The 26698-nt window shown below is 34.8% G+C and overlaps 1 protein-coding gene across 4 annotated transcripts in view; it reads right to left on the reverse strand.

The window, feature by feature from the left end:
• Window positions 1-26698, reverse strand: part of DTWD2 (DTW motif tRNA-uridine aminocarboxypropyltransferase 2) — a 106913-nt gene that overhangs the window by 63423 nt on the left and 16792 nt on the right. For all 4 annotated transcript variants that reach the window (XR_013387503.1, XM_077911302.1, XM_077911303.1 and 1 more), the window contains exons 2-4: window positions 19857-19947; window positions 13940-14034; window positions 11552-11744 (exon numbers count right to left, since the gene is read on the reverse strand). Coding sequence is in view for 3 of the 4 variants with exons in the window: in XM_077911302.1 (XP_077767428.1) it covers window positions 11552-11744; window positions 13940-14034; window positions 19857-19947 (379 nt within the window). In the remaining variant the exon portion in view is untranslated. The remainder of the gene's footprint in view (window positions 1-11551; window positions 11745-13939; window positions 14035-19856; window positions 19948-26698) is intronic.

A 26698-nucleotide genomic window follows, 5' to 3' on the forward strand; every position in this document is an offset into this window, starting at 1 on the left:
ATGAAGACTGTTTGCACCATTGTTTGTCTAAAGAAAAGGCCTTGATGGGAATACCCATATCCCAAGCAAAGTAAACTAAGAAATTCTAGCCCAACACCAATATAATAAACCCTACAGCAAAAAGAGGGGGAGGAAGGAAAGAGTGGTATAGGGTGGGCACCTAATAAATTATTTTAATATAATGATTTATAATGATAATGATAATAATTTGCCTAATAAATTATCATCACTGTAAAATGTAAGCTCCATGAAGACAGAGATCAGGTCTACTCTAGTTCATTAAAAATAAAGAGAACAATCAAAGTGGAGGATGGGAGTACAAAAAGCATTCAACAGATACATGCTGCATGAATGAGTTAGTAAACCAATGAATAAGTGAATAAATTAAGCAAACATACAAACAAGTGACAAAGAGAACACATCAGAAGACTGATTCTGGAAGAAAAAATTTTAGATTACAACTTTTCTGTCTTTTCAAGGATATTAAACATTATGAAATAATAGGTAAGATAAAAGAAAAATTCTAAAGCTATTATTTAAAAAAATAAAAATAATATTACACTCTAAAAAAGCAGAAATGAAACTGAAGAAAAAAATAAAATATGCATGAGAAAAAATCATTTAAATACATCAGAAAACAATGAGATAAAGATGATTAGGAAAATGAGGAATGGGCAGTCTCTTCAATAAATGGTACTGGAAAAACTGGGTACCCACGTGCAAAAAATAAAGTTGGACCCTTATTTTACACCATACACAAAAATGAAGTCAAAATGGATTCAAGAAAGACCCAAAGCTTTTAAAAGCCTCCTACAGGGGGATCCCTGGGTGGCGCAGCGGTTTGGCGCCTGCCTTTGGCCCAGGGCACGATCCTGGAGACCCGGGATCGAATCCCACGTCGGGCTCCCGGTGCATGGAGCCTGCTTCTCCCTCTGCCTGTGTCTCTGCCTCTCTCTCTCTGTCTCTCTCTCTCCCTCCCTCTCTGTCGATCATAAATAAATAAAATAAAATAAAATAAAAAAAAAAAAAAGCCTCCTACAGGAAAACAAGGGGAATAGCTTAGGGACATTAGATTTGGCGATCATTTCTTGGATATGAACCAAAAACACAGGTAACAAAAGAAAAAACAGATAAATGAACTACTTGAGTAAAAAGATGAAAAGGCTTTTCTGAATAACAATTAATAATATACATTACATTGCCATTTTCCTTTTCAGGAAGACATTTCTCTAAGATACAGAGATGTATCTTAGCTCAGGCTGCTATGACTAACTACCACACAGGCTGGCTTCTGACTATCACCATCTTTGGGAATTCCCCTGTTTTGAGCCTTATATATGAGACTTAATGACCAGAAGTGAAATCTTAGCCTTGGGAAACAATACTCTGTAAATATCTTCATGTGTGTGTACACTCAGAGCTTTCTGAGCACTGGTACCTCAGTTAAAGCATGTTTGAATGGTGCACATGCCTTAGAAGTGAGTATATATTGTTATAATGTATACGAGCACACACAAAAATTTTGGAAGGAAATGCAAGATACTTTTAACTCTAAAAAAGATGCAAACAAGGAAATGCAGTTAGGGGGTTACTTGGAACAAAGGCAAGGGAGATGATTACTGCTTTAAACGATGATTTGTCTCAATAGTTAACAGGCCCTGTATTGCCATACATCAAGAATCATCAGTTTCCCTCTCCTCTTTCAAAGGTAGACTATTTGATTCATAAAATTATATCTTTTTATGGATTTAATGAGTTGTCCAAATGATATGAACAATGTGTAGGCCATAATAAAATTTTTCAGTATCTGACATTCAACACCAGCTAGATGATAATTACTACAGAGATATGAGAAAATGTATGTAACTATTTCTAATCTCTCATAAGAAAGGTACATAAATATATGTAAAAGATTATATAGGCAAGTCTAGTTTAAAATCACAAAAATAAAGTTTATTTAATGAATTCTCAGATAAATCACACTACTGATTGAAAAATACTCTAGTATGGCGTCGGATCCTTACCCAAACTGCTACAGTTTTTCCAAATTGGCCCTAAACCTTTCTCCACACACTCTCACAAGGAATTTCAATGTCCTTCTCTGTAATTAAGATTATAAATTAATTCTTCCATCCCCTTAATATCAACATTGTATTTGACATAAAAGCTTTAAATGCCTATGTTAGAATTCTTTACCAATCCCATCACATACTAGCTGTGTGAGCTTGGGCAAGTTATTTAACCAGTCTGTGTCTCAATTTCTGTTTCTACTAAATGGAAATCATATTAAATCAATATGTCAATTAAATGAGTTAATATTTGTATTTAGAAAAGTAACTGACACATAATAACCACTATACGAATGTTTGGAAAACTAAATTTAATAAAGTAACAGTTTTTTAACTTCTGAAAATATTTCTAGCATTTGGTATCCAGAGACTCATAAGCCCTTCTCCCAGATCTGAACTCTTCTTTAACTTTTACACACAAGGCTTCCAGTCTTTTTCTACTTTATTTTCTCTAAGCATTAAAACATCTAGTACTCAAGAAACAAAAGAAAAAAATAGATAAGCTGAACTTCACCAAAATTAAGAACTTCTTTACATCACAGAACACAACAGGAAGGTAAAAGAACAACCCAGAGAAAAGAGGAAAATATTTGCAAGTCATATATCTGATACAAGGCTATTCTACAGAATATGTAAAGAATGCTTACAACTCAATCATAAAAAGCAAAATCACGAGGGGCACGTGGGTGGCTCAGGGGGTTTTAAGCATCTGCCTTCAGCTCAGGTCATGATCCTGGGGTCCTGGGAAAGAGCCCCACATCGGGCTCCCTGCTCAGAGGGAAGTCTACTTCTTCCTCTCCATCTGCCCCTACCTTCTGTTCATGAGTGCTCTCTCTCTCTCTCCCTCTCTCTCTCTCTCTCTCAAATAAAATCTTTTTTAAAAACAAAAGCAACATTGCTAACTTAAAAATCAGCAAAGCACTTGAAAAATATTTGTCAAAAAAAGATATACAAATGACCAATTAGCACATACATATGCTCAACATCATAGGCAGTGGGGAAATACACTACACACACACAAGACATAAGCAAGGTTTGCTCAGATGTGGAGAAACTGAATCATTCATACATCACTAGAATAAATGTAAAACAGTGCATCTGCCTTAGAAAATAGTTCCACAGTTCCTCAAAAGTTAAAAACAGAGTTACTAAATGACCCAACAATTCTACTTCCAGGTTATACCCAAAAGAACTGAAAAGGGGTATACACACAAAAACCTACAAATATTTATAACAGCATTATCCACAAGAGCCAAAAAGTGGAAACAAACCAAATGTCCATTAATGGATTAATTATAAACAAAATGTGATATACGCACATACTGGTATATTATTTAGGCATAAAAAAGAGTAAGGTACTGACTGACTCATGCTACAACGTGGATCAAGTCTGAAACATCCATGGCTTGGGATGCCTGGGTGGCTCAGTGGTTGAGCATCTGCCTTCAGCTCAAGGCATGATCCCACAGCCCCAGGATCAAGTCCTGCATTGGGCTCCCCGCATGGAGCCTGCTTCACCCTCTGCCTATGTCTCTGCCTCTCTCTGTGTCTCTCATGAATAAATAAATAAAATCTTAAAAAAAAAAAAAAAAGAAAGAAAGAAAGAAAGAAAGAAAGAAAGAAAGAAAGAAAGAAAGACAGACCGACCGACCCATGGCTAAGTGAAAGAAGCCTGACACAAATAAGTAAGTCTACAGAGACAACAAACAGAGCAGTGCATTGCCTGTGTTTGTGAATGGGGAAGGAGGAAAGTGACCACTAATGGGTAGAAAGTCTTGGGGGGAAAGAAACTCAAAACATGAAAATACTGTGGAATATGATAATGGTGATAGTTGTTCAATTTTGTATACATACTAAAATCCACTGAATTGTACACTCTAGAAGGCTACATTTAAAGGTTGTGAATTATATCTCAATTTTAAAATCTCTAGTACAGCAGTGCTTCTCAAACTTTAATATACAGAAGAATTACTTGGGTATTTTGTTAAAATGAAGATTCTGGGACTTGACACTCAGTATTTTTTTTTTGAGATTTTATTTATTTATTCATGAAAGACACACACACAGAGAGAGAGAGAGAGAGAGAGAGGCAGAGACACAGGCAGAGGGAGAAGCAGGCTCCATGCAGGGAGCCCAATGCGGGACTCGATTCCCAATCTCCAGGATCACACCCTGGGCTGAAGGCAGATGCTTAACCGCTAAGCCACCCAGGCATCCCACACTCTGCATTTCTAACCAACTCCTTAGTGATGGCAATGCTGCTGGTCCATGAACCACAGTCAGACAAGGAAGGCAGGGTACATTCTTCCACGCTCTGCTATGGTACACCTCCACCTGACTTATTCAAGAATAAAAATGTCTTAAACTTTAAGCACTTGGTTAGACCAGATGATTGATGATACAAAATCATAAATTTAGGTTAATTTTCAAATAAATTCAATCTAAATTTTCTTAATTAGCCAATTCTAGAGCTAGCCTGATATGCTGAATTAGAATGCAGGAGAAGCAGATTACACTTCTGGTTCTCCCCATAACTGGCTGCAACTTCTGAAGAATCATTTCTTGCTGGCCTGTAGCTTCCTCCCTTCTAAAATGCTAAGAATTTATTAATATTTAAGATTCCTTCTGTTTCAAAATTTGTAATATTAACTGCCAAGGGATTTAAGAATTTCTCTCAGAAAGACAAGTTCACAACTAAGAATTCAGTGAGGAACAATGGAAGTATGGAAGCAATGATTTTTACATAGAGATTTCTTTTTATTAATATATTTTTTAAGTAAGCTCTAGGCCCAATGTGGGGCTTGAACTCACAAACTCTGGTATCAAGAGTTATATGCTCTACTGACTGAGCTAGCCAGGTATCCCTCACATAGATATTTCTCAGAACTTTCTTTAAATTATTCTTTCACAAAGAACAAGATCATAGTTCTTACCAATTTACATTCTATAACCTAGAATCATACACTCAACAGAAGCAAGTTAACTCAAGCTCCATATGTAAATACAATGCCATCTACAACCTTGAAGATAAGCCTCATAGCCCATGAGGAGAACACAACACTTCAACACATGAGCCAGAAGAGACCCAGAGAGGTATGAATACAGTCTGCATAAAAATTATGAATGATGTGCAAAGATCAAAAAAGTTCATCACTGACATCATAAACCTTTGGCATTCTGTATTTAACATTCATCTCCTCTAACTATGCCCCAAGGATACTGAAGTTTCATGACATGAAATACGTACTTTGCTGTGGCAATAATTTAAATCATATTTAGTGGAAGATACAGCATAGAAGTCACTAAACAAACAAGTAAAACACACTATTCAGAATCTCTGTCTCCATGAGGCTGTACTGTGCCCTTGTTTTCCAGAATCTTTTACATGTTACTCTGTAAATTTTTTTTTAATTGTGTCTTCTGAAAAGGAAAGGGTATTAAAAAGTAAGCCAACTCCCAATGCTGGTAATAGAAGTAAACAAACATGAACGTTCAGATAAAATTAAGATAATTTGAAGAAAACAAAAACACTAAACTTGAAAAGGTATCTGCACCCCCATGTTCACCACAGCATTATTTACAATAACCAGGATACGGAAACAGTCTAAATGTCCATGGACAGATGAATGCATAAAGGAAATGTGATGTGTGTGTGCCTATGTGTATACACACATATGTACATATACAGACACACACATAGTAGACATTATTCAACCATTAAAAAAGGGAAATCTTATCATTTGCAACATGGATGGACCTTGAGAGTATTACGCAAAGTGAAATAAGTCAGGCAGAGAAAGACAAACACCATATAACCTCACTTATAGGTGGAATCTAAAAAAATAATAATAATTTTAAAAATGAGCTCCTAGATACAGAGAAAAGATTGGTAGTTGCCAGAGGTGGAGGGAAGCAAAATAGGTGAAGTGGGTAACAAGATACAAACTTTTAGTAAGTCAGTCATGGGGATATAATATACAGCATGGTAAATATGGCTAATAATACCACACTGTACATTGAAAGTTGCTAAGAGAAAAGATCTTAAAAGTTCTCATTACAAGAAAGACAACTATGTTGACAGATGTTAATTGGACTTAGATTATTTTACAATAAATACAAATATCAAAGCATTATGTTATATACAGTTGAAACTAATATAATGTTATATATCAATTATATCTCAATTTAAAAATTAAGAGGATAATGATGAATTTGAACTACACAATTAGAAATGTAACATAATCCGGTCCGCAACAGGTCTATGTAGACACACGAAATAGTTTTCATGAAGATATTTTAGTCTGTGAGTGCTCCCAACAGTGCTCTGTTTATCAAGTAAGAAATTCAGCTTTAGTGGAAGTTTTATAGGCAGTAAAGCAAGGAAATGCAAATTAACTCACTGAAAATAAGTTTATGAAGAAAGGTGGGAGCCTCCACAAACATTTCCATATTCACCTTGGATTTATTCCTAGCCAATGTCAAGAGTGTCCTGTGTAAAATTCCTCTGTGGGAAGATATTCACTGCCAAATGGTCTGGATATATTAGAAATCTAGATTAAAAAGAGGCCAACTTAATGGGTTTGTATTACAATTCCTTCATTCCATGGTTAAGTACAGTTTACATATGATTATTCTCTTATTTGGGGGGAAAAAAAGCTATGTATTTTTTCTGTAAAGGAAGCAATACCTTGGATTTTACCAATAATCAATACCTTTGATTTTTTTCTTTCTACCATTTTTTCTTCTGTATTTGTAGCAAAATATTTATACTACTACAAAAACTGAATAGATCAGCTAAACTAAGAGTAACAGCTAAGACAAATTTATGCAAAAAAGCAGGTGGATAAGTATATGTGTATTGATGGGATAAAGAAAACTGATAAATCACATTTAAAAATAAAAGTTAATTAACTTATACATTATTTATAGATTTGGGAAACTTAGAGAAGAACTGAATTTTCATTTTATGTTTTCCATTTTTGTTTTTCCCTTGGTGAGCAAGACCATAAGGGAGAATTATTAAAATATTGCTATCCAGCACTGATTGTGAATGAATCAAGAAATGAACAAACATGTTTTTATAATTAAACAACTGATGTACAGTGGTCTGGTTATCTATGGGTTTTTGGTCTGCCCATCCCTGCTTTTAAATAGTCCTGAAAACAACACCTCATGTCCTTGGAGAAATTTCCAGATTCACGCAGTCTTGCTGTCAATAGTGATACCACCATCTACCCCAATCCCAAAAATAGGACCATCCAGGAATCTGCCTTGGGAAGGAGAAATCATCTTTCTGTTAAGATAAATAAAGCCAAGAAGAGACTAATCAGCTGCTTCCTACAGATTACTTCCAGTAGCAAGAAGGAAGTCAAAAATTAAACCCAACACATAGGGAAGCAAACCTCAAAACCAGAGAGCTGCTTGAGAACCAGATCCAGGCAAGCCTGAAGCCACTCCTACTGTTTCTCAGTTTCCCAGTGACATGACATGTGTACTTTCTTTTTTGTTGGAGTTAGAGTTGGAGCTCTGTCATTAATTATCCATAAGCAATGCACGCTACTTATAACTTAATTGTATTCACTTATTAAAGTGTGGCCCCTTGGAAAGTTTATTATGTAATAAAACAAAATTCTTTCCGGGAAAGCCAGGGAACAGTTACTGATTAAATAAAAATCATTACATATGAATGGGAAATTTTTTAAGAATGGAAGAATATATTAAAAATAAGCAAATCTTTTTAGTGTTAGAGAATGTAGTTCTATATTTTACTATAAAATCACTACAATTATCAATATTATTTTGTGAATGTCTAGAGATACATGTAGTTACATTTAAAAATCAATCCCTTGGGATCCCTGGGTGGCTCAGCGGTTTAGCACCTGTCTTTGGCCCAGAGCGCGATCCTGGGGCCCCAGGATCGAGTCCCACGTCGGGCTCCCGGCATGGAGCCTGTCTCTCCCTCTGCCTGTGTCTTTGCCTCTCTCTCTCTCCCTATGTCTATCATAAATAAATAAAATATTTTTTTAAAAAATCAATCCCTTCTTCACCTCAACTTACCTATCTGTGTAGATGTATGTTATATATATGTGTGTGTGTATATATATGTATATAAAACTTTTTTTTTAAGAAAGAGTAAATGTACAGATTTCATTGGTTTTTACAACTTCTAGAAACATTTTGTCTAACCAACAACCCATACTCATATATTTGGGCTAAGTATTATTTCAGGCAAAAAAAAATATTTAGGAATAATATTCAGGAAAAGACATTCTTGCTAGAGCTCTTGCTAGAGATGGCAACATTTCAATTTCAAAAAGTAAATTTCGATACCTATTCCTTAACTCTCAAAAAGTTCAGAATAGCATAAAATACACACATAGACTGATAATGAGTAATGTCAAAACTTTAGGGCATTTAAGGGACCTTTGTTATTCTTGAAACTTCGGGAAATTTGATGCTCTTTCAACATAAAGGTTGACAATTTAGTATAATATTGTTATATAATAGGATATTTTATAATACATTTATAAATACATTTATTTTCTATTTTGTGACTTTATTTTCACATGTATGGCCCATTTTTTTTTTCAGGTTTTTTTCACCTTCACCTGATTTCTAAGAATTCCAAGCTTATGAAGCCTTTATCTGATTCACAGATTTCTAGAAAGCCATTTGCCTTTCACTTTAGCTTATGGTGAGATTTCCCCTCATGTAGTCAAATCTAATATTTCTTTTAAGCACTTTATTTTATCTGATGGTTGTAATATATGCATTTCAAGGTTAAACAAATATCCACCTATATTTGCTTCTGGTTTGGAAAAACAAGAAAAGGAAAAAGTGATAAAAATATATGGCCCAGTAGAACTGGGAAAATTATTTAATTTACCTATGTCCTTATCTGCTAAATTATATATTTTATTTTTTTTTTAAGATTTTATTTATTTATTCATGAGAGACACAGAGAGAGAGAGAGAGGGAGGCAGAGACACAGGCAGAGGGAGAAGCAGGCTCCATGCAGGGAGCCCGACGTGGGACTCGATCCCGGGTCTCCAGGATCACACCCTGGGCTAAAGGCGGCGCTAAACCGCTGAGCCACCTGGGCTGCCCTTATATATTTTAAAATATCTTTTAATCTTTTTAACCTGACTTTGTAACTCATTTCTATGGTACTTGTGTAGTTACCCCAAAATGAAAGATGCAGACAACACAAGCATGCAGAAAAAGAAAAAAAATTCAAATATCTGCAGTAAACCATTTTACAGATATAAGACTTCCATTAAAATTCCTTTGTATGTTGGGTGATATCTAATTGTAATGTGAACATAAATTTTGCCTAAAGTGTGTGGCAACCTAACAGTCTCCCTGCCTTTTCAGAGTTGGTTCTTGTGGAAGCTATCCTAGGTAAATAGCCTCAATGGCATTTCCCTTTCAGAAGCAGTATGTCACTCTGGCTTTGGCTCTAAACTAGATGGGTTAAAGTGGCAGCTCTGCTCTGAAATAGCTGTGTGCTCTAAAGCAAACTACTGAACATGTCTTGTGTCTATGTTCCTCCCTGTGTTACCTAAAACAGTAACGATACTTTGGGGAACACTTAAGTAAGCAAGTTAATACAAGTAAACCACTTGGAATCGGGACTGGCCCATTGAAAGCATTCAGCATGTTGGCTGTTTTTTACATCTCTTTTACATAGATGAGTCTCATCTAAAAGCCTTATCTGCATTATCAAAGGGAATGAGAACTATAAAGAATTTGAGATGAGAATCTCAGAACCAAAGGTTCACTGTTATTTGTCACTAAGTACAAGTCTTGTTATGTTCACAACAAAACAGATAAACATATAACACAAAAGCTACTAGAAATGCAGAGCTAACTTCATTTAAAAGACATAAACAGAAGCTTTTCAAATACCTTTTTCAGTATCAAACACCTCATATATAACAAAAATAAGAGTAAAAAGAAAAATCTGAGAATGTGAATTGTTATAGTCACAGAACAGATACAAAAATTTGCCATGTAATTACACAGAAATCATAAGCAAATTCAAAATTCTGCAGGCAATGTTCTTTTATCAAAATTCAACAAAATAAGAAATAAAAATAAAACAGGGACAGAAATGTTATAACACCTAAGAATTAAGAAGTCATTGATAATCCATGGTTAGTAAGAAATCAAAACAAATTACAAATTATACCAATGCTATAGATATAAAAATGTCAACCCAACCCTTTAAGATACAGTAAAAGTCACACTAAGAAGAAATATCACAGCCTTCTCTCTCTATTATTAAAGAAGGAACTCACTACTCTTAGTAAAGGGAAGGAATACACAGTAAAATCTTATAAAAACAGGAAAAATTAACTGAAAAAGGTGAAAGCAAGTGATCAAGATAAAACAACAGATTAAGGAAATAAGAATAAAGTATAATAGCCATTAAAACAATCTAAAGGCTAATACTTTCAAAACATATTTAAAATTGAGAAACATCTTTTGAGTATGTTCAGAGAGAAAAAAGTGCATGTGTCTGTGTCTGTGAGTGATTAGAAAGAAGAAAGGACATAATTCAGAATAAATTAAGTATTTAAGAATATATATATATTCAGGTGTATGGCAATCAATTTGTTAACTCAGGTGAAAGGAATAATTACCCAAAACAGATAAAAGTTATTAAAAAACTGAACCAAATAGGAGAAAACTTAAGAGTTTGAAAGAAGGGTTTAAAAGTTATCATTTTATAAAGACCAGGAGCAGGTGGTTTCACCAATGAGTTCATTCTAATTTTTAAGAAGCAAGGAATTCCAATATTGTTTGAACTATTCCAGGTCATAGAAAAATATTAAAATCTCTCCACTGATTTGGTGAACTTAAGATTATCTTAGTACCCAAACCTGATAATATAATAAAAGTACAAAAAACATATAAATTATAATTCAACAGAATCAAATAAAAGTTTCAGCAATATATCAAAAGGATAATGTAAAATGATCAAGTGGAATTCACTCCAAGAACACAAGAATGGCTCACTATAGGAAGTGTATCATCATCAACAAATTGAGGGATAATCTAATTATAATAACAAATGACAAAAAAGTATTTCATAAAAATTCAGTCATTCCTAGTAAGAACAAGGTAATTTAGTTACCAGATGAAAGTATTTAAACATAACACTTAACAAAACATTAATACACATAGAAATAATTAATCCTTAAATGTCACTGATTAAATGTTTGAGATACTCTTAATATAGCAAATGCCCAAATTACGGTGAAGTTTGGTGGTAGGAATTGAGAAAGGTAAATAGGTTTCAAATTTTCTACATCTACATACCAAACACACAGGCAAGCATATACATATCTATGTACAAGCATTCACACACATAAATAGCATCTAATTCATATATAGAAATGTGTATCCCCCCACAGAAAACATATACAATGTACATAATTACATATTTGTATATATTCTATGTTAAAATACTAGCTTACCTGTTTGGGGAGTCGGAACAAAGAATTCTTATAGAAAATGTCCTTAGCCTGGCTCCATGTACCATCAATGATGATGATTGTGGAAGGATAAGTAGGAGAATCTAATATAAATTCTTCCAAATTAGCAGCTTCAGCCCCTGGATATAATATTAATGTATCAGACTTCCGACAAACATTTGAAAGTTCAGGATCTCTAAAAATTTAAAAAGAATATTTTTAATGGCTTGGGAGGGAAAAAAAAAGTTTAATTATTCTTATTGTACTTCTTTCAAAAACACATGTCAAAGTATTTGGTACTGGAGATATAATAATGAATGAGACAGCCTCTGTCTGCAAGCAATAAAATAACCCTAAAGGGAAAAGTTAAAGAGTCAATTAAAGACAATAAATGGCATCTTCTTCAAACTGATAAATAACATCTACAAAAATGTACAGTCAATATCATATTTTACAGTGTCCCTTGAGATTGAGATCAAAGTAAAAATGTTGGCTTTCACCACTCCTAATACACATTGTACTAAAGTTCCCAGTTATTGCAATTAAGCAAGAAAAAGAAATAAAAGGCATAAAGATCAGAAATAACCTTATTTGCAAATAATACTCCCACAGAAAGTTCTAGAGAACATACAAAACAATTTCAATAAGTACCAAATGAATTTAGAAAGTCACTGGATGTAGAGTTGATACACCAAACCCAAATTTTTGTATATACTAGAGGCAAAAAATTGAAGGTAATTATTTTTAAATTCCATTTACAAAGGACACCAAAAGCAGTAGATCTCTTAACCATTCCTCCATGGTTACAACAGGTACTCTAACAAAAGCTTAAGTTAATATCATTTGATTGCCAGATTACCATCTAAATAACAATCTTAATTGGCTTTAGTTCAAAAATCCATCAGTGAATAATAATTTACTGAGTAAGGACTATATTAGGCTCCAGAGGAAAAAAACCAAATTACTTAATATAATAGATTCAAAATGGGATGAGCTATTTGAAAAAGCATCAAGTTTCTCATCCACAAATATATTTGTGGAAGGGTTAGATAACCAAATGTCAGGGATGACCCAGATAGTTTCTATTTCTACCAGTATAGATACTCATCACTTTTGCAATAAAATAACCTGGATCCAAGCTGGCAGCTGATCAAATTCAGATATATCTATATACACCTATGAATTATAAAGAGACTACCATTCATTATAAAGAGCCTCTATATGAAAGAAATGTCACAATGTAAATGATGTGAATGCTCCCCATGTGAAGGGATCTGGATTTCATATGCATTCCCAACAAAATAGGAAAATTCACAATAGCAGCACCAACCTCAGAGCAAGTCTCATCTCTGAGGCCAAAGTAAAAGAAAATTTTATATGAGAAAATTGCCCCTAAAAAATAGTTTCAGAGAAAGGAAAAAATGATTTTATAAAGTTCTAACATGATGTTATTTTCATAATTTGAAACTAAATAATAAAAGAACCTAAAATAATAAAGGAAGAGAAAATTTTGGCCAATTCCTGGGCTTGGAGCTAGTACTAGCCTTACTTAACATGTTCATAATTGGACTGAAAAAGAAATCTCCATATTTTCAAAAGAAATTAAATTTTGAATATAAAAATATACTTAACTGCAGATAGGATCAAAATAATTAGTGAAGGCTTTGTGAATGGGCATGAAAGCAAAAGAAAATATGCTTCAAAGATAAGAAAAGACTTGTAGAAAAATGCAAATATGCACACAGTATATATTTATGATATTGGGTTACATAATAGAGTATGAAATAAGATCCAAGAATACTATAGAACTGTCACTGAAATTATCAACTAATAGACTGCTGCCTATAAAAATACTTGGCCTCATTAAAAAGAATATTTTAAATATGACAGGAGAAGGCATTCTATCATTTAAAAGAAAATGTGGTGTGCCTATAACAAGAATACTCAATATAGTCCTAGTCACTATGCCTCAGGAAAGCCTTAATGAGCTAGAATTGGATAAATATGTGTACATTTATATAAATGTGTATCACATATAATTGTTAATCTAGAAAAAAAGAAAAACACAACTAAATCTAAGTACTCTACCATCTTAAAGACAGTTTTAACAAAAATAAACAGTAAATATACACCCTTTAGGCTCAACAGATATTATTATGGAATTCAGATAATCCCTCTGTTTATTACATTTTGGTCTATGTTTTCTGAGGGTGCTTTTGTTCATATTTTGATTTGTCTTGTATTATTCTGAAGGAGAAAGCAAAACTTCACTTTTTTTTCACCTCCTCCAATGTACCATGCTCTTGGTCTGATGGATAAGGTGAAGGGAACCATTTTTTAAAGATCTGTTTAAGTAAGACTTATTCTAAATTGCCCTACCAGATAATTTACCTTTCTTCACTGAAGCGACGACCAATCTTGACTTTACACTTGTCCTGGGGGAGGCATGCTGCTAATAGGGGAACTGTCCGCAACACTTTGCTTTCCTTTAAAAAAAATAATTAAAACATAGATTTTCACTTAGACAAACACACTTTTAAAACATTCATGATGAATATCTGATACACTACATGATATAAAACTTCCACATGACTTTTATTACAGACCACAGTTTAATAATAAGAGCTATAGTTTCTCTGATTCATCAGTATTAAATACTACTGCTTATTTTTATTCTACTTGTGTTTAGAGGTTTACTGATGGAATAAGAAGATAAATTAACCTAAATAATGGTTAAGATTATGAAAAATGAGGGGCATCTGGGTGACTCAGTCGGTTAAACATCTTCCTTTGGCTCAGGTCATGATCCTGGAGTCTCGGGAGTCCCAGGATTAAGCCCCAAGTGGGGCTCCTCTCTTCTCCCCCCTCCCTCTGCTTCTCCCTCTACTCCTCCCTCTGCTCATGCTTTCTCTCTCTCTCTCTCTCTCTCATTCTCTCTCTTAAAATCTTTGTTAAAAGTATGAAAAATGACATTTTTATTTAACTAAAATGAATAATTCATTCTGGGAAATTTTATTTCAGTAGTAATTACATTTTGTACTATGTCAACTTGAAGATAACTGCCTAAATCTTTGTGTCCAGAAAAGAAAGAAGTGCTGAAAAAAACAAAATCATGGGACATATCAAAGTGACACAGAACTTCCTAATGACCAAAATGGAATAATTTGAGTAACAAAGGAAGTAGCAAAGTGTATGGATCATGATCCAAAAATATAAAATAAATAAATAGGAGAGAAGAGACAAATCTTCCTTATAGAAGAATTCCAAGTAATAAACATAAGTACTCCCTACTCCAAAAGTTGGAGCTTAATCTCTCCTACTCACCTGAATGTTGGCTAGATTTATGGCCCACTTCCAACAATAAAGAGTATGGAAAGGGGGAAAATATAACAACTTTAGAACAGAGAAATCTAGTAACCATTCCTGTAAACTCCATTAAACTATCAGTGTTTTTTTTTTCCCAACATCCTAGCTTACAACACTGAAAACCACCTTTCTTGTCACAAGAATTGTATCCTTTATCCTGGTATACCCAGCTGATTTGCTATTTTGCCTGAGCCTCCCTCTTGGTTATTTTGGTCTATAATGATCAGTCACTGTCTGGCTCTTCTCCACTGGCCCAATTGGGTATGTTAAGCCTGATCAAGTAAGTGACAGACCCCCTCTCTAGCCAGTTCACCTACAGATAGACCCATTACCTTTATCAATTTATATAACACTGCTTTACATACATTCTCACAGTAAACAATTTGACTATTATAGCACATTAATATGTATAACATATTAATGCACAAGAGTAATGTTATATGTGAATTTACTAAAGTAACTAAAAATAAGTTTATAATTACATTACTTATCTTTGTAACAGAAACAAAAAGTATGTTAGTAACAGTATTCAACACACACACACACACACACACACTACACACACACACACACTCACCCTTCAGGAACATCTTTGTGCTAACCACTTTTGTCCTAGGTCTCTGACATGTTGATTAAAATAATAAAAAAGGGTAAATCTAGAGATACTGATAGTAAATTCATCTACCCTTAAGTTGGATAACAAAACAGGAGGGTCAGAATTTGCAGGGATTTACAACTAAAAAGAACATGTAGCAGCTGGAGCTGTGACGAGCCTGAAACCAATTTAGAGCAGCAACTATGACAAATGGGATGAGGAGAGGTGAGGAGAGAGGCTTAGGACATTCTCTAGTATGTCCTACTGTTTTCTTTCCTCCTTACTCTCGCTATGAGACTATGACACATACTATTTAAACTACTCTCCAAACTTTTTTTTAAAGATTTTATTTATTTATTTGACAGATAAAGGAGAGAGAACACAGCACAGCACGGAGAGGGAGAAGCAGTTGTGGGACTTGATTCTAGGACCCTGGGATCATGACCTTAGCCGAAGGCAGATGCTTAACCAAGTGAACCACCCATGAGCCCTACTCTCCAAACTTCTAACAACATATGTATGTATGTCAAATTAAATAGTGCAGTGCCAAAAGATTTATAATATTCCCAGATACACTTCCCACCACCACTTCCCAGAGGCAATCACTTCAACTCTTTTGGCTATTTCTTCTAGTAGTTATCGCCATATTTCTATAAAATATGAGTGTCTTACTATTTCTTGATTTATCAATTTTAAATATTCTTTACAAACTACCATTTATCATCATCACAGCTGACTCTAATGTGCATAATTCTAAGTGCATTATAGATAAATGGATAGAAAGATAAACTGATTCATTTACCACCCACAATACACCAGTAAAGAAGTGTATCTTTTATCATGTCCATTTTACTAATGATGAAACTAAAGCACAAAGAGTTTAATTAACTTGCCCAGAGTTACAGTTTACAGAGCTATTAAGGCTTTACATTCAAGCAATCTGGCTCCTGAGCCTTTACTCTTAACTAATGTACTTACTGTATAACCACAGCCTCTTATAATAAATGAGGATTCATCTTTCTTCTATTACTCCTTACCATCACATCTTCTAATATTTTTAGTTAAATCAATAAGCAGCACTTACATCACTATGGCTACAAAGACATTGTTCATAAGCAAAGGCAACATAGTTTCACAAAACATTTCTTCCTTATAGATAATTTTGTTACTTTTGAGATAACAGTTTTATTTTATCCTTAAGCGCTTTTCTACATACATAATTAGTGTTTTCATTTTTCTGTTGGTAAACACCCACTGATGGAATTATTGGTCATATGGTATTTCTATTTTTAATTTTTTGAGGAACCTCCATATTTTTCATAGTGGTTATACCAATTCACATTACCACCAAAAGTACACAAGGGTTTCTTTTTTTCCACATCTTCGCCAATACTTGTTATTTCTTGTCTTCTTGATACTAGTCTTTCTAACAGGAGTGAGGTGATATCTCATTGTGGCTTTGATTTGCATTTTACTAATAAGTGTTGTTGAGTGTCTTTTTGTGTCTGTTGGCCATCTGTATGTCTTCTTTCAGGTACAATGATTATTCTCAACTAGATTATTGTTTTTTGATGTTGACATGTATAAGTTCTTTGTATACTTTGCATATTAACCCCTTATCAGATTTATCATTTGCAAATACCTTCTTCTATTCAGCAGATTGCATTTTCCTTTTGCTGATGGTTTCCTTCACTGTACAGACACCTTTAATTTTAGTGTAGTACTAACACTATTTATTTTTTTAAAACTTTTATTTTTTTTTTTTACAGATTTTATTTATTTATTCATGAGAGACACAGAGAGAGAGAAAGAGAGAGAGGCAGAGACACAGGCAGAGAGAGAAGCAGGCTCCATGCAGGGAGCCTGACGTGGGACTCGATCCCAGGACTCCGGGATCATGCCCTGGGCTGAAGGCAGACGCTGAACCACTGAGCCACCCAGGCATCCCACTAACACTATTTATTACACTATTTTTTTGCTTTTGTTTCCCTTGCTTGAGGAGACATATTTATAAAAATGTTTGCTAAGGCCAATGTCCAAGACTTAACTGCCTATGTTTCTTTTAGAAGCTTCATGGTTTAAGGTCTCACATTTAGGACTTCAATCCATTTTGGGTTTATTTCTGTGTATAAGAAAGTGGTCACTGTTTTTCAGGCAGCTGTCCAGTTTTCCCAATACCATTTATAGAAAAGACCATCTTTTCCCCATTGTATATTCTTGCCTCCTTTGTTTGTAAATTAGTTAACCATAAAGCGTGTTTCCTTCTGGGCTCTCTATCCTGTTCTATTGATCTATGTGTCTATTTCTGAGCCAGTACCATAACACTGTTTTGAGTACTACAGGTTTGTAGTATATTGTGAAATGTGGGATTGTGATACTTCCAGTTTTTCTCTTCTTTCTCAAGAATGTTTTAGCTATTTTTGTGGTGATATACAAATGTTTAGGATTATTTGCTCTGGTCCTGTGAAAAAATGATATTGGTATTTTAAAAGGTATTGTACTGAATTGGTAGAATTCTTTGAGCAATATAAATATTATAATAAGATTAATTATTCCAATCCATGAGCATGGTATATCTTCCCACTTGTTTATGTCATCTTCAATTTCTTTCATCAATGTCTTATAGTTTTCACACTATAGGTCTTCCACTTCCTTTGTTTTTGTTTTTGTTTTTGTTTTTGTTTTTGTTTTTGTTTTGTTTTTGTTTTAAAAGATTTATTTATTTTATTGGAGAGAGCACACGACAGAGGTAGTGAGAGAGAGCATGAACAGAGAGGAGAGGAAGAGGCAGGTTCCCTGCTGAGCAGGGAGTCCCATGCGGGGCTCAATCCCAGCACCCTGAGATCACAACCAGAGCCAAAGGCAGATGCTTAATTGACTGAGCCACTCAGGCGCCCCATCACCTCCTTTGTTAAATTTGTTGCTAAGTATTTCATTCTTTTTGGCATAACTATAACTGTGATTTTTTTTTATTTATCTTTTGGCTACTTCATTGTTAGAATGAAACACAACAGATTTCTGTATATTAATTTTGTATCATGCAACTCTACTGAATTCAATTATTAGTTCTTAAAGTTTTTGGTGGTGTCTTTAGGGTTTTCTGTAGTACCCTGTCATTTCAAATAGTGACAGTTTTACTTCCTTCTTACCAATGTAGAGGCCTTTGAAAACAAAATTACCATAAATCAATGAAACCACCTACATTTTAAATGCAATATTATGTCTGGAAATAATGAAATATACAAAATAGTGAGATAATGAACAGACACCATACTATACAGACTGCAAAAGGAAAAAAGCATTCACCATCAAAAGTCAAGTTTTATCCAAAACTGTTATGGCCAGTAAACTATCATTTTTAAAAAATCTGAGCTGCAGAGTGTTGCAAATTTAAATGCAGAAAAAAAAAAAAAAAGCTAGTGACCAAATTATTCAAATCCTAACAAAAGCATGTTGTTAACACTAAAAAACTTAAAAATTAAAAAATTAAAAGGCTACCCAACAAATGGAATATTTAACAATTTACAATACAAAAATAAGTGTTTTCATTATTGGAAAGGGAAAAGACAGACTGATATCTTTTAAGTCTTTGTTAAAGATTTCTTCAGAAATTTAAAAGAAAAATTATTCCTTCTTCAGAAGTCTGATTCAGTAGATTATGTCCTGAGTTCCCAAACGCTAAAAGAATTTTAACTTCAGTTAATCAAAACCCACTTCGTATCATGCATCAACTAGTTTTACAGTGACTATCATTTATGGTTATCAATGAAATCTTTCCCTCCCTCCCTTCATTATTGCAGTTAATTACGAATTACAAACACACATACACACCAGCACATGCATAATTCTCACCTATACAGGAAAGTACTAATTTAAAAGTCTTTATAAGCAAAATATATAATTTATACATATTTGCTCTATTCACTTAAATAAAACTATACATTCATTTTGTAATGCTAAAAATATTGACAGTTACTTCTACTTTAACAAGAAATATCAAGAAATATAAGCTATGATCAAAATTTAAAAGCAATGATTTTCTTAGTTCTTCACTCACAAAAATCTCATCTTCACACAAAATTGTTGGCATTCTAAATTTCTCCACTATTCAATTATTGTTTGTATGAATTACATTTTTATGAAATAACAATTTTTATCTGTCTCTAAAGCGTTAAGACACTATACTATAACATATAAAAGAAATTTCTTCCCAAAGACAAAGCATTTATCATCAATTTGTTTTCAGAAATGTTAAAGAGCTATTAGGTATGCGTATGCTCATCAAGGTGTTTCCTCTTATATACTGATATTCTATTTGAAGTTATGTATTTTACAAAATTTACTCACCTCCGCCGGATGCTGAATTATGTACAAATGAGTAGAGATGTGCAGAGGATGCAATGGTAGAAATGGACACAAACATACTTTCTGAGGCCGGCTAAAGGGCAGAAAGAAAAAGAAATCCTGTAAATGTTCAAAGTACAATGATATAACAATAACCTAAAACTTGAACATAATGCCTCTTCTTTATGTAAAGAGATTTGCTAAAGTCTTTTAAAATGAAACACCAAGAATGAATTTAATCAATTAGACTTTAGAAATGAGAGTTTGGAAAAAGATTCAGCTAAATTCTGTACCATCTATATAGATTAAAGTACCTCAAAAAATCTTAGTTATCACTAGTGAAGAATACTCATAAGCCACCACCATGGTCTTTTTATTCGTGAAGCTACACTTCTAACTGGCATTACAAATCAAGAATAGATCTTATGTCAAAGAGAAACCTGGCAACTCTTCTTAATCATCTGATATTGGAAGGAACAATATAATGATAAAATATAAGAATATGATTACCACCTAGAAAAGAATTCTAATCAAATTTGCCATCAGTGAACACAAGGAGCTTATCAATGTAAGAAGAAACCGAAATAGGCCACCAGATTATATTTAGCTAGAATTATATCCACAGAATGTCTAATTCATTTATTTTCTCTTTTGTTATTGTTTATTTTGTTTTTGTTTTACTTACTTCTTAGTGTTTTACTACTGTTTCAGTAACACATACAACTCATTACAAAATTCAAATAGAATAAAGTATATACGTCCATCTCGGTCCTCCAAACCAGAGGATTCTCTGCCTTAGAAGCAACCAATGACCAGTTTCTGTGTGTCCATACACATGAGGGCAGCCTAGGTGGCTCAGCGGTTTAGCGCCGCCTTCAGCCCAGGGCCTGATCCTGGAGATCCAGGATCAAGTCCCACGTCCGTGCAGGGAGCATGGAGCATGCTTCTTCTGCCTGTATCTCTGCCTCTCTCTCTCTCTCTCTGTGTGTGTGTGTGTCTGTCATGAATAAATAAATAAAATCTTAAAAAAAAAATACACATGAATCTTCTACCATTAAATCCCATATTTGATATGAGTGTTTATAGTATGAAATTCATCAAGCAGCCAGATATCATGGGAGTAAATTTTCATGACAGATCACTATCACAGGCAGATGTTACATGACATTACAACAGTATACAAATGAATGTTATATTTAAGGGAATTCCCAACAGCATACTGTTACTACTACAAAACTGACTGCTATCAACACCTTCCTCAATTTAACCTATATAGAGTTATAGTTTGAGGTAAGAAATGATTACATTAATAAGCCATAGAATGTGAGCAAATTGGTTCAATTGTATCTACCACCTCATTCTGTAAGAAACTGTCAAACCTATGCTCCTATTGAAGAAATTGTCTAGGTGATATCTTAGAAATAGAAATATATTGTACAACATGATCCCATCTCCCCTCTCCATCACTGAACCTAGAATAGATGGTTAACCCAAGGAAAACCAATATACTCCCTTTCCAGTGATGTCTGAAATGATTCACCATGATTACTCTGCCCTACCATGGATTAACTCTCAGGAATCTGAGCAGATTAATAGGGATGAAGAATATCTTTCAGTGGTCACAAGAAGAGTAAACACAAGTAAATATAGAGAGGAAAAGAGAGTGGTTGATGGAACTATGTATAGTGACATACTATACTATGTAAAGTGATAAAAGAGGGCTGCAATTAGAAAAAAAAAAGGTTACACGGCACCTGGGTGGCTCAGTGGTTAAGCGTCTGCCTGTGGATCCCAAGGTCCTGGGATCAAGTCCCACATCAGGCTCCCTGTGGGGAGCCTGCTCCCCCCTCTGCCACTCTCTGTGTCTCTCATGAATAAATAAAGTGTTAAAAAAAAAAAGATTACTCATTGGGTATAAAGATGAAGAAGATAAAGTACATTCAAATTCTAAAATTTTAAGATTCTGATTTTTATATGAAATTCTATATGACTGAAGTGCACAATCAGATGTCAGTAGAATTCTTTTACAAAATATAATTTAATAACAGATGGAGCCAATTTAAAAATTCAGAATTAAAATGAGTATCACCAGGGTGCCTAGCTGACTCAGTCAGTAGAGCATGCAGCTCTTGATCTCAGAGTCATGAGTTGGAGCCCCATGCTGGGTGTAGAGATTACTTAAATAAACTTAAAAATATATATTTATTAAAAAATAGATGTCATCTTAGATGTCTGTAAGTTATATGACAAACTATGAAAGAAAGTGAAAAAACGTCAACTATCCTATAAAGGAAACATCCACATATCAGTGAAGTCAAAAGACTGCAAAATCCAGTCACGTAAATAAGCTGGGTAGACACTGCAGATTTCTGTGGGCAAAAAAACACTAGGTAAAATAAACTCTGAAAATAACATCTTTAGTTCATCACACATATAGTGGTTATAAAAGTCCTCAGTATGACACTGGAGATAGTGCAAGGAACTGCTCTGGATTTTGGTAGCTCTGGATTTCATATATGACCAAAACTTCTGTACATAAAAGAAAACAAAAATTCAGTTACCGGGATTGGGAACACATCTTTGAATTTTAGGAAGATTTGGAATTAAGTAGTATGTAAAGTTCCACTTCTATGATGACAGGGAAAGTGCTTCACAGACCCAAAGCCCAATGAAATAAGCAAAGCTGATAAAAAACACTCACCTCATAGGGATACATGGACCACCTATGTTTATAGCAGCATCATTTACAATAGCCAAATTATGAGAGCAGCCCAAGTGTCGATGGATTGATGAATGGATAAAGAAGAGGTGGTATATATATATATACACACACACACACACACACACACACACAATGGAGTATTATTCAGCAGTAAAAAGAATGAAATCTCACCATTTGTAACAACATGGATGGAGTGAGAGCATATAATGCGCATCACAATAAGTCAGAGAAAGACAAATGACCATATGATTTCACTATTATGTGGAATTTAAGAAACAAAACAAAGCGGGAAAATAAGAGGGTGGGTGGGTAAACCAAGAAACAGACTTAATTATAGAGGACAAACTGATGGATACCAGAGAGGAGGTGATAAGGAACTGGGGGAAATAGGTGATGGGGATTAAGGAGGACACTTACGATGAGCATGACGAGCACCAGGTGATGGATGGAATTCTGGAATCACTAAATCATATACCTAAAACTAATATAATACTGTATGATAACTAACTAGAATGAAAATTAAAAGTTTAAAACAAAACAACAAAAATGATCATTGAAAGTCTCTGGAGACTGTCCTAGTAGCACATCCAAAGGAAGAAACATTATTCAAGAAAATCTACTAAAACTTGGTACTGGGACAGTCTGGAATCTGAACCATAACCAATTTCTGACATTGCCCCAGCTCAAGTTCACAAACTCCACTCCAGGTAGGTGTGGCCGCAAGAACAGAGCTCCCTCTCAGCTCCTCATCGGGGATTACCCCATATGTCACAAAAAAGGTAGGCCATTTCTCATCCCCTCCAACCCTAAGAGAAGAGGTTACATTCCTGGTGAGTGTGGCCAAGAGCAGAGGCTGCCTTCCTCCATACAGCCTCCACCTATAGAAGAGAAGCTTCACCATAGTGCAGGAGGCTGGCAATGCTGGAGCCCCAAGCGTCTTCAACCAACCTAGTTTGCCCTCAGGACAAAAGTTCTATTCCAGAAGCAGCGAGGCTATTGCTCAACCCTGTGCCCAGAATAGTGGCTAAGACAGTCTGCCCAAGACAGGCAGACTATAAGAAAACAGGGCTCTAAAGCTCTTCCCTCAAGGAACTGAAATTCATTTGAAACAGAGTGTGAGCAAATTCAAGCTTCCATGTGCTTTCAAAGATAATAACTCCCCTTAATGAAGAACAGTAAGCTGTATGATAAACCAGCAAGAACCTAGGGAAGAGACAGCTAAGAAGTGCACACCTGCAGTCAGAGCAAACCTCAAAGAGGGGGCCTCAAAAGCTATCCCTGCCTGAATGTAACGGGATCAGGCTGAGAAATTTACAGCTGAAGGCACTGTACGAAAATGACAGGACAATCAGCTAGTAATTAGTGGAGCCTAACAAGCAGGATGTGATACCAAAAGAAGAAGGCAGCTCAAGAGAAAGATCTGGAAAAGAGGTCTTCAAAGAAAATCCTGCTAAAACCATGTGATAGTGGTGATGTTTGCACAACTCTGCTAACATTAATAAAAACCTCTGAGTTGTATACCTTAAAAGAATGAATGCCATGGTATGTGAATCATATCTCAATACAGCTGTTGTTTTAAAAAAAATGTAAAAATGCAGTGGAAACAGAATGTTTAACCTAATTAGTAAGAGAGAGGCATTTTGTTACTACTTAGCATCATGTTTTCTGAAGGTGGGCTTCCTTCCCTACAGTGTTAAGCTGCAGGAGGGCAAAGACTTTGCCTTTTCACTTTTCACCCCAGCACCTAGCACAGTAAATACTGTGCTATCAATAAATACTGTTCAATACATGAAGGAATAGCTTTGCTCTTCCCCTTGCTCCACCTTGGGATGCCTTTCTTCTCCTACACAATTTCTTATCCTACCTCTTCATTGTCTAACATACCAAATATTGATCTCCCCTTCATTTCTTCCCTAATACTTGAGCAATTAGTTTGTATTATAAATGAAATTCAGAATCTCAGATCTCCCTTTGCTGTAATTTGTGATCATTCTGGCCAAACAACAATACATAAGGGGCAAAAATATTTACTGAAGGAAATATTTATTTTTAAAAAACACAGCATTTTATGAGTAAAAACCATAACTATGATTTAAGCTAAAACTAATTATTTTGGCTTCTACTTTGACAGGCTCATAAAACATCATTACCTATTTATTTTAAAGCATGTTCCCTTTATTAACCTAATTCTACTTCCAATTAGCTCAAACTAATAAAACTATAGTACCTTAAAACACTTTGCATTCCAACTGATCAACTTTATGTTTAGCAAGTTACTTTACAATATAAATTTGTGCTTATTTACTACTTTAACAGCACTTTTTCTCATAATTTCCTCTTTGACAATGGTCTGCATATGCTACTCTGGTGCCTAGCTGTTCAAACTGTCAAACCATCTCTTACCACTACTGGATAAGTAGCAGAGTACTTGTTCTCCTCATTCTATGTTTTTTTTTTTTAAGATTTTATTTATTTATTTGAGAGAGAGAGAGAGCACAAGCAGGGGTAGAGGCAGAGGCAGAGGGACAGGGAGAAGTAGACTCCCTGGTGAGCAAGGAGCCCAACATGGGGCTCCATCCCAGGACCACGGAATCATGACCTGAGCTGAAGGCAGATGCTTAACTGACTGAACCACCTAGGTGCCCCTCTCCTCATTCTAAAACCTTTTCCAGGGGCACCTGGGTGGCTCAGTGGTTGAGCGTCTGCCTTTGGCTCAGGTTGTGATCCCAGGGTCCTCAGATGGAGTCCCACATCAGGCTCCCCACAGGGAGCCTGCTTCTTCCTCTGCCTATGTCTCTACCTCGCTCTCTCTCTGTCTTTCATAAATAAATACATAAAATCTTTTTAAAGAATAAATAAATAAAACCTTTTCCAAAGAACAAAAAAGTCTTGCTATATCCAAACTTAACTCTAGGAGGTTTAAATATTTTAAATTGATAATGGATTAAATAACTTATAACTTCAACAAATTTTTTAAGATTTTATTTATTTATTCATTCATTCATTCATTCATTCATTCATTCATGAGAGACAGAGAGAGAGACAGAGACATAGGCAGAGGGAGAAACAGGCCCCCTGAGGGGAACCCAATGCAGAACTTGAACCCAGGACCCCAGGATCACACCCTGAGCCAAAGGCAGACACTCAACCACTGAGCCACCCGGGTGTCCCAACTTCAACCAATTTTTTTCAAATATTTACTGCACACTTGTGTGCCAGACATTAGACACTTGGGACAATAAAACAGACAAAATTTCCTGCCCTCATGGAACTTATTTATTCTGTCTGTGCCAGAAGGAATTTTTTAAAAGATCCTTGCTTCCTATGAACTATTACAGGTGATAGAAAAATAAATACCAAACAACTACACATCAAAACTGATTATTTATTTATAATAGTAAACATTCATTTTGAAATAAAAATCAAGCGGTGCCTGGGGTGCATGGGTGGCTCAGTTGGTTAAATGCCTTCAGCTCAGGTCATGATCCCAGGGTCCTGGGATCGAGGCCCAGCATCGCACTTCCTATTCGGTGGGGAATCTGCTGCTCCCTACCACTTGTGCTCTGTCTCTCAAATAAAATCTTAAAAAAAAAAAAAATCAATCAAAGGATGCCTGGTTGACTCAGTCAGTAGACCATGCAACTCTTGATCTCAGGTTATGAATTCGAGTTCCATGTTGGGGGGGGAGACATTACTTTTAAAAATTAAGTCTTAAAAAATAAATTAATTAAATAAAAATCAAGCTACTTCCAGAATTTATATAGCTCTGAAGAATATTAATATCTGAAGAAATATCAACTGGTCAATTGGGTATAGGTTTAGGGAATAACTATTAAGGTATATCACTGACAAAGTCATTCACTATCTTGCTATGTGATCTTGAGCACATCACAGATTCTCAGTGTCCACCTTCATAAAACTGGTAACACATCAAGTAGATCCTGGAATAGCTCCTGAACTGCAGACAAAGGTTATAAAAATATAATCATTAATACTAGTAGTTTCCAGCTAATTTATAACAGAATGACCAAAGAAGGAGTTGAGATCATTCTGTCTTCTAGATTTGCAATGCTTTGTAAATGGAGAAGAGAGAAAAATGTACAGTGCACTGCAAATGTGTTAT

Source organism: Canis aureus, chromosome 10 (assembly GCF_053574225.1).
Source record: "Canis aureus isolate CA01 chromosome 10, VMU_Caureus_v.1.0, whole genome shotgun sequence".
NCBI classification, from domain to species: Eukaryota; Metazoa; Chordata; class Mammalia; order Carnivora; family Canidae; genus Canis; species Canis aureus.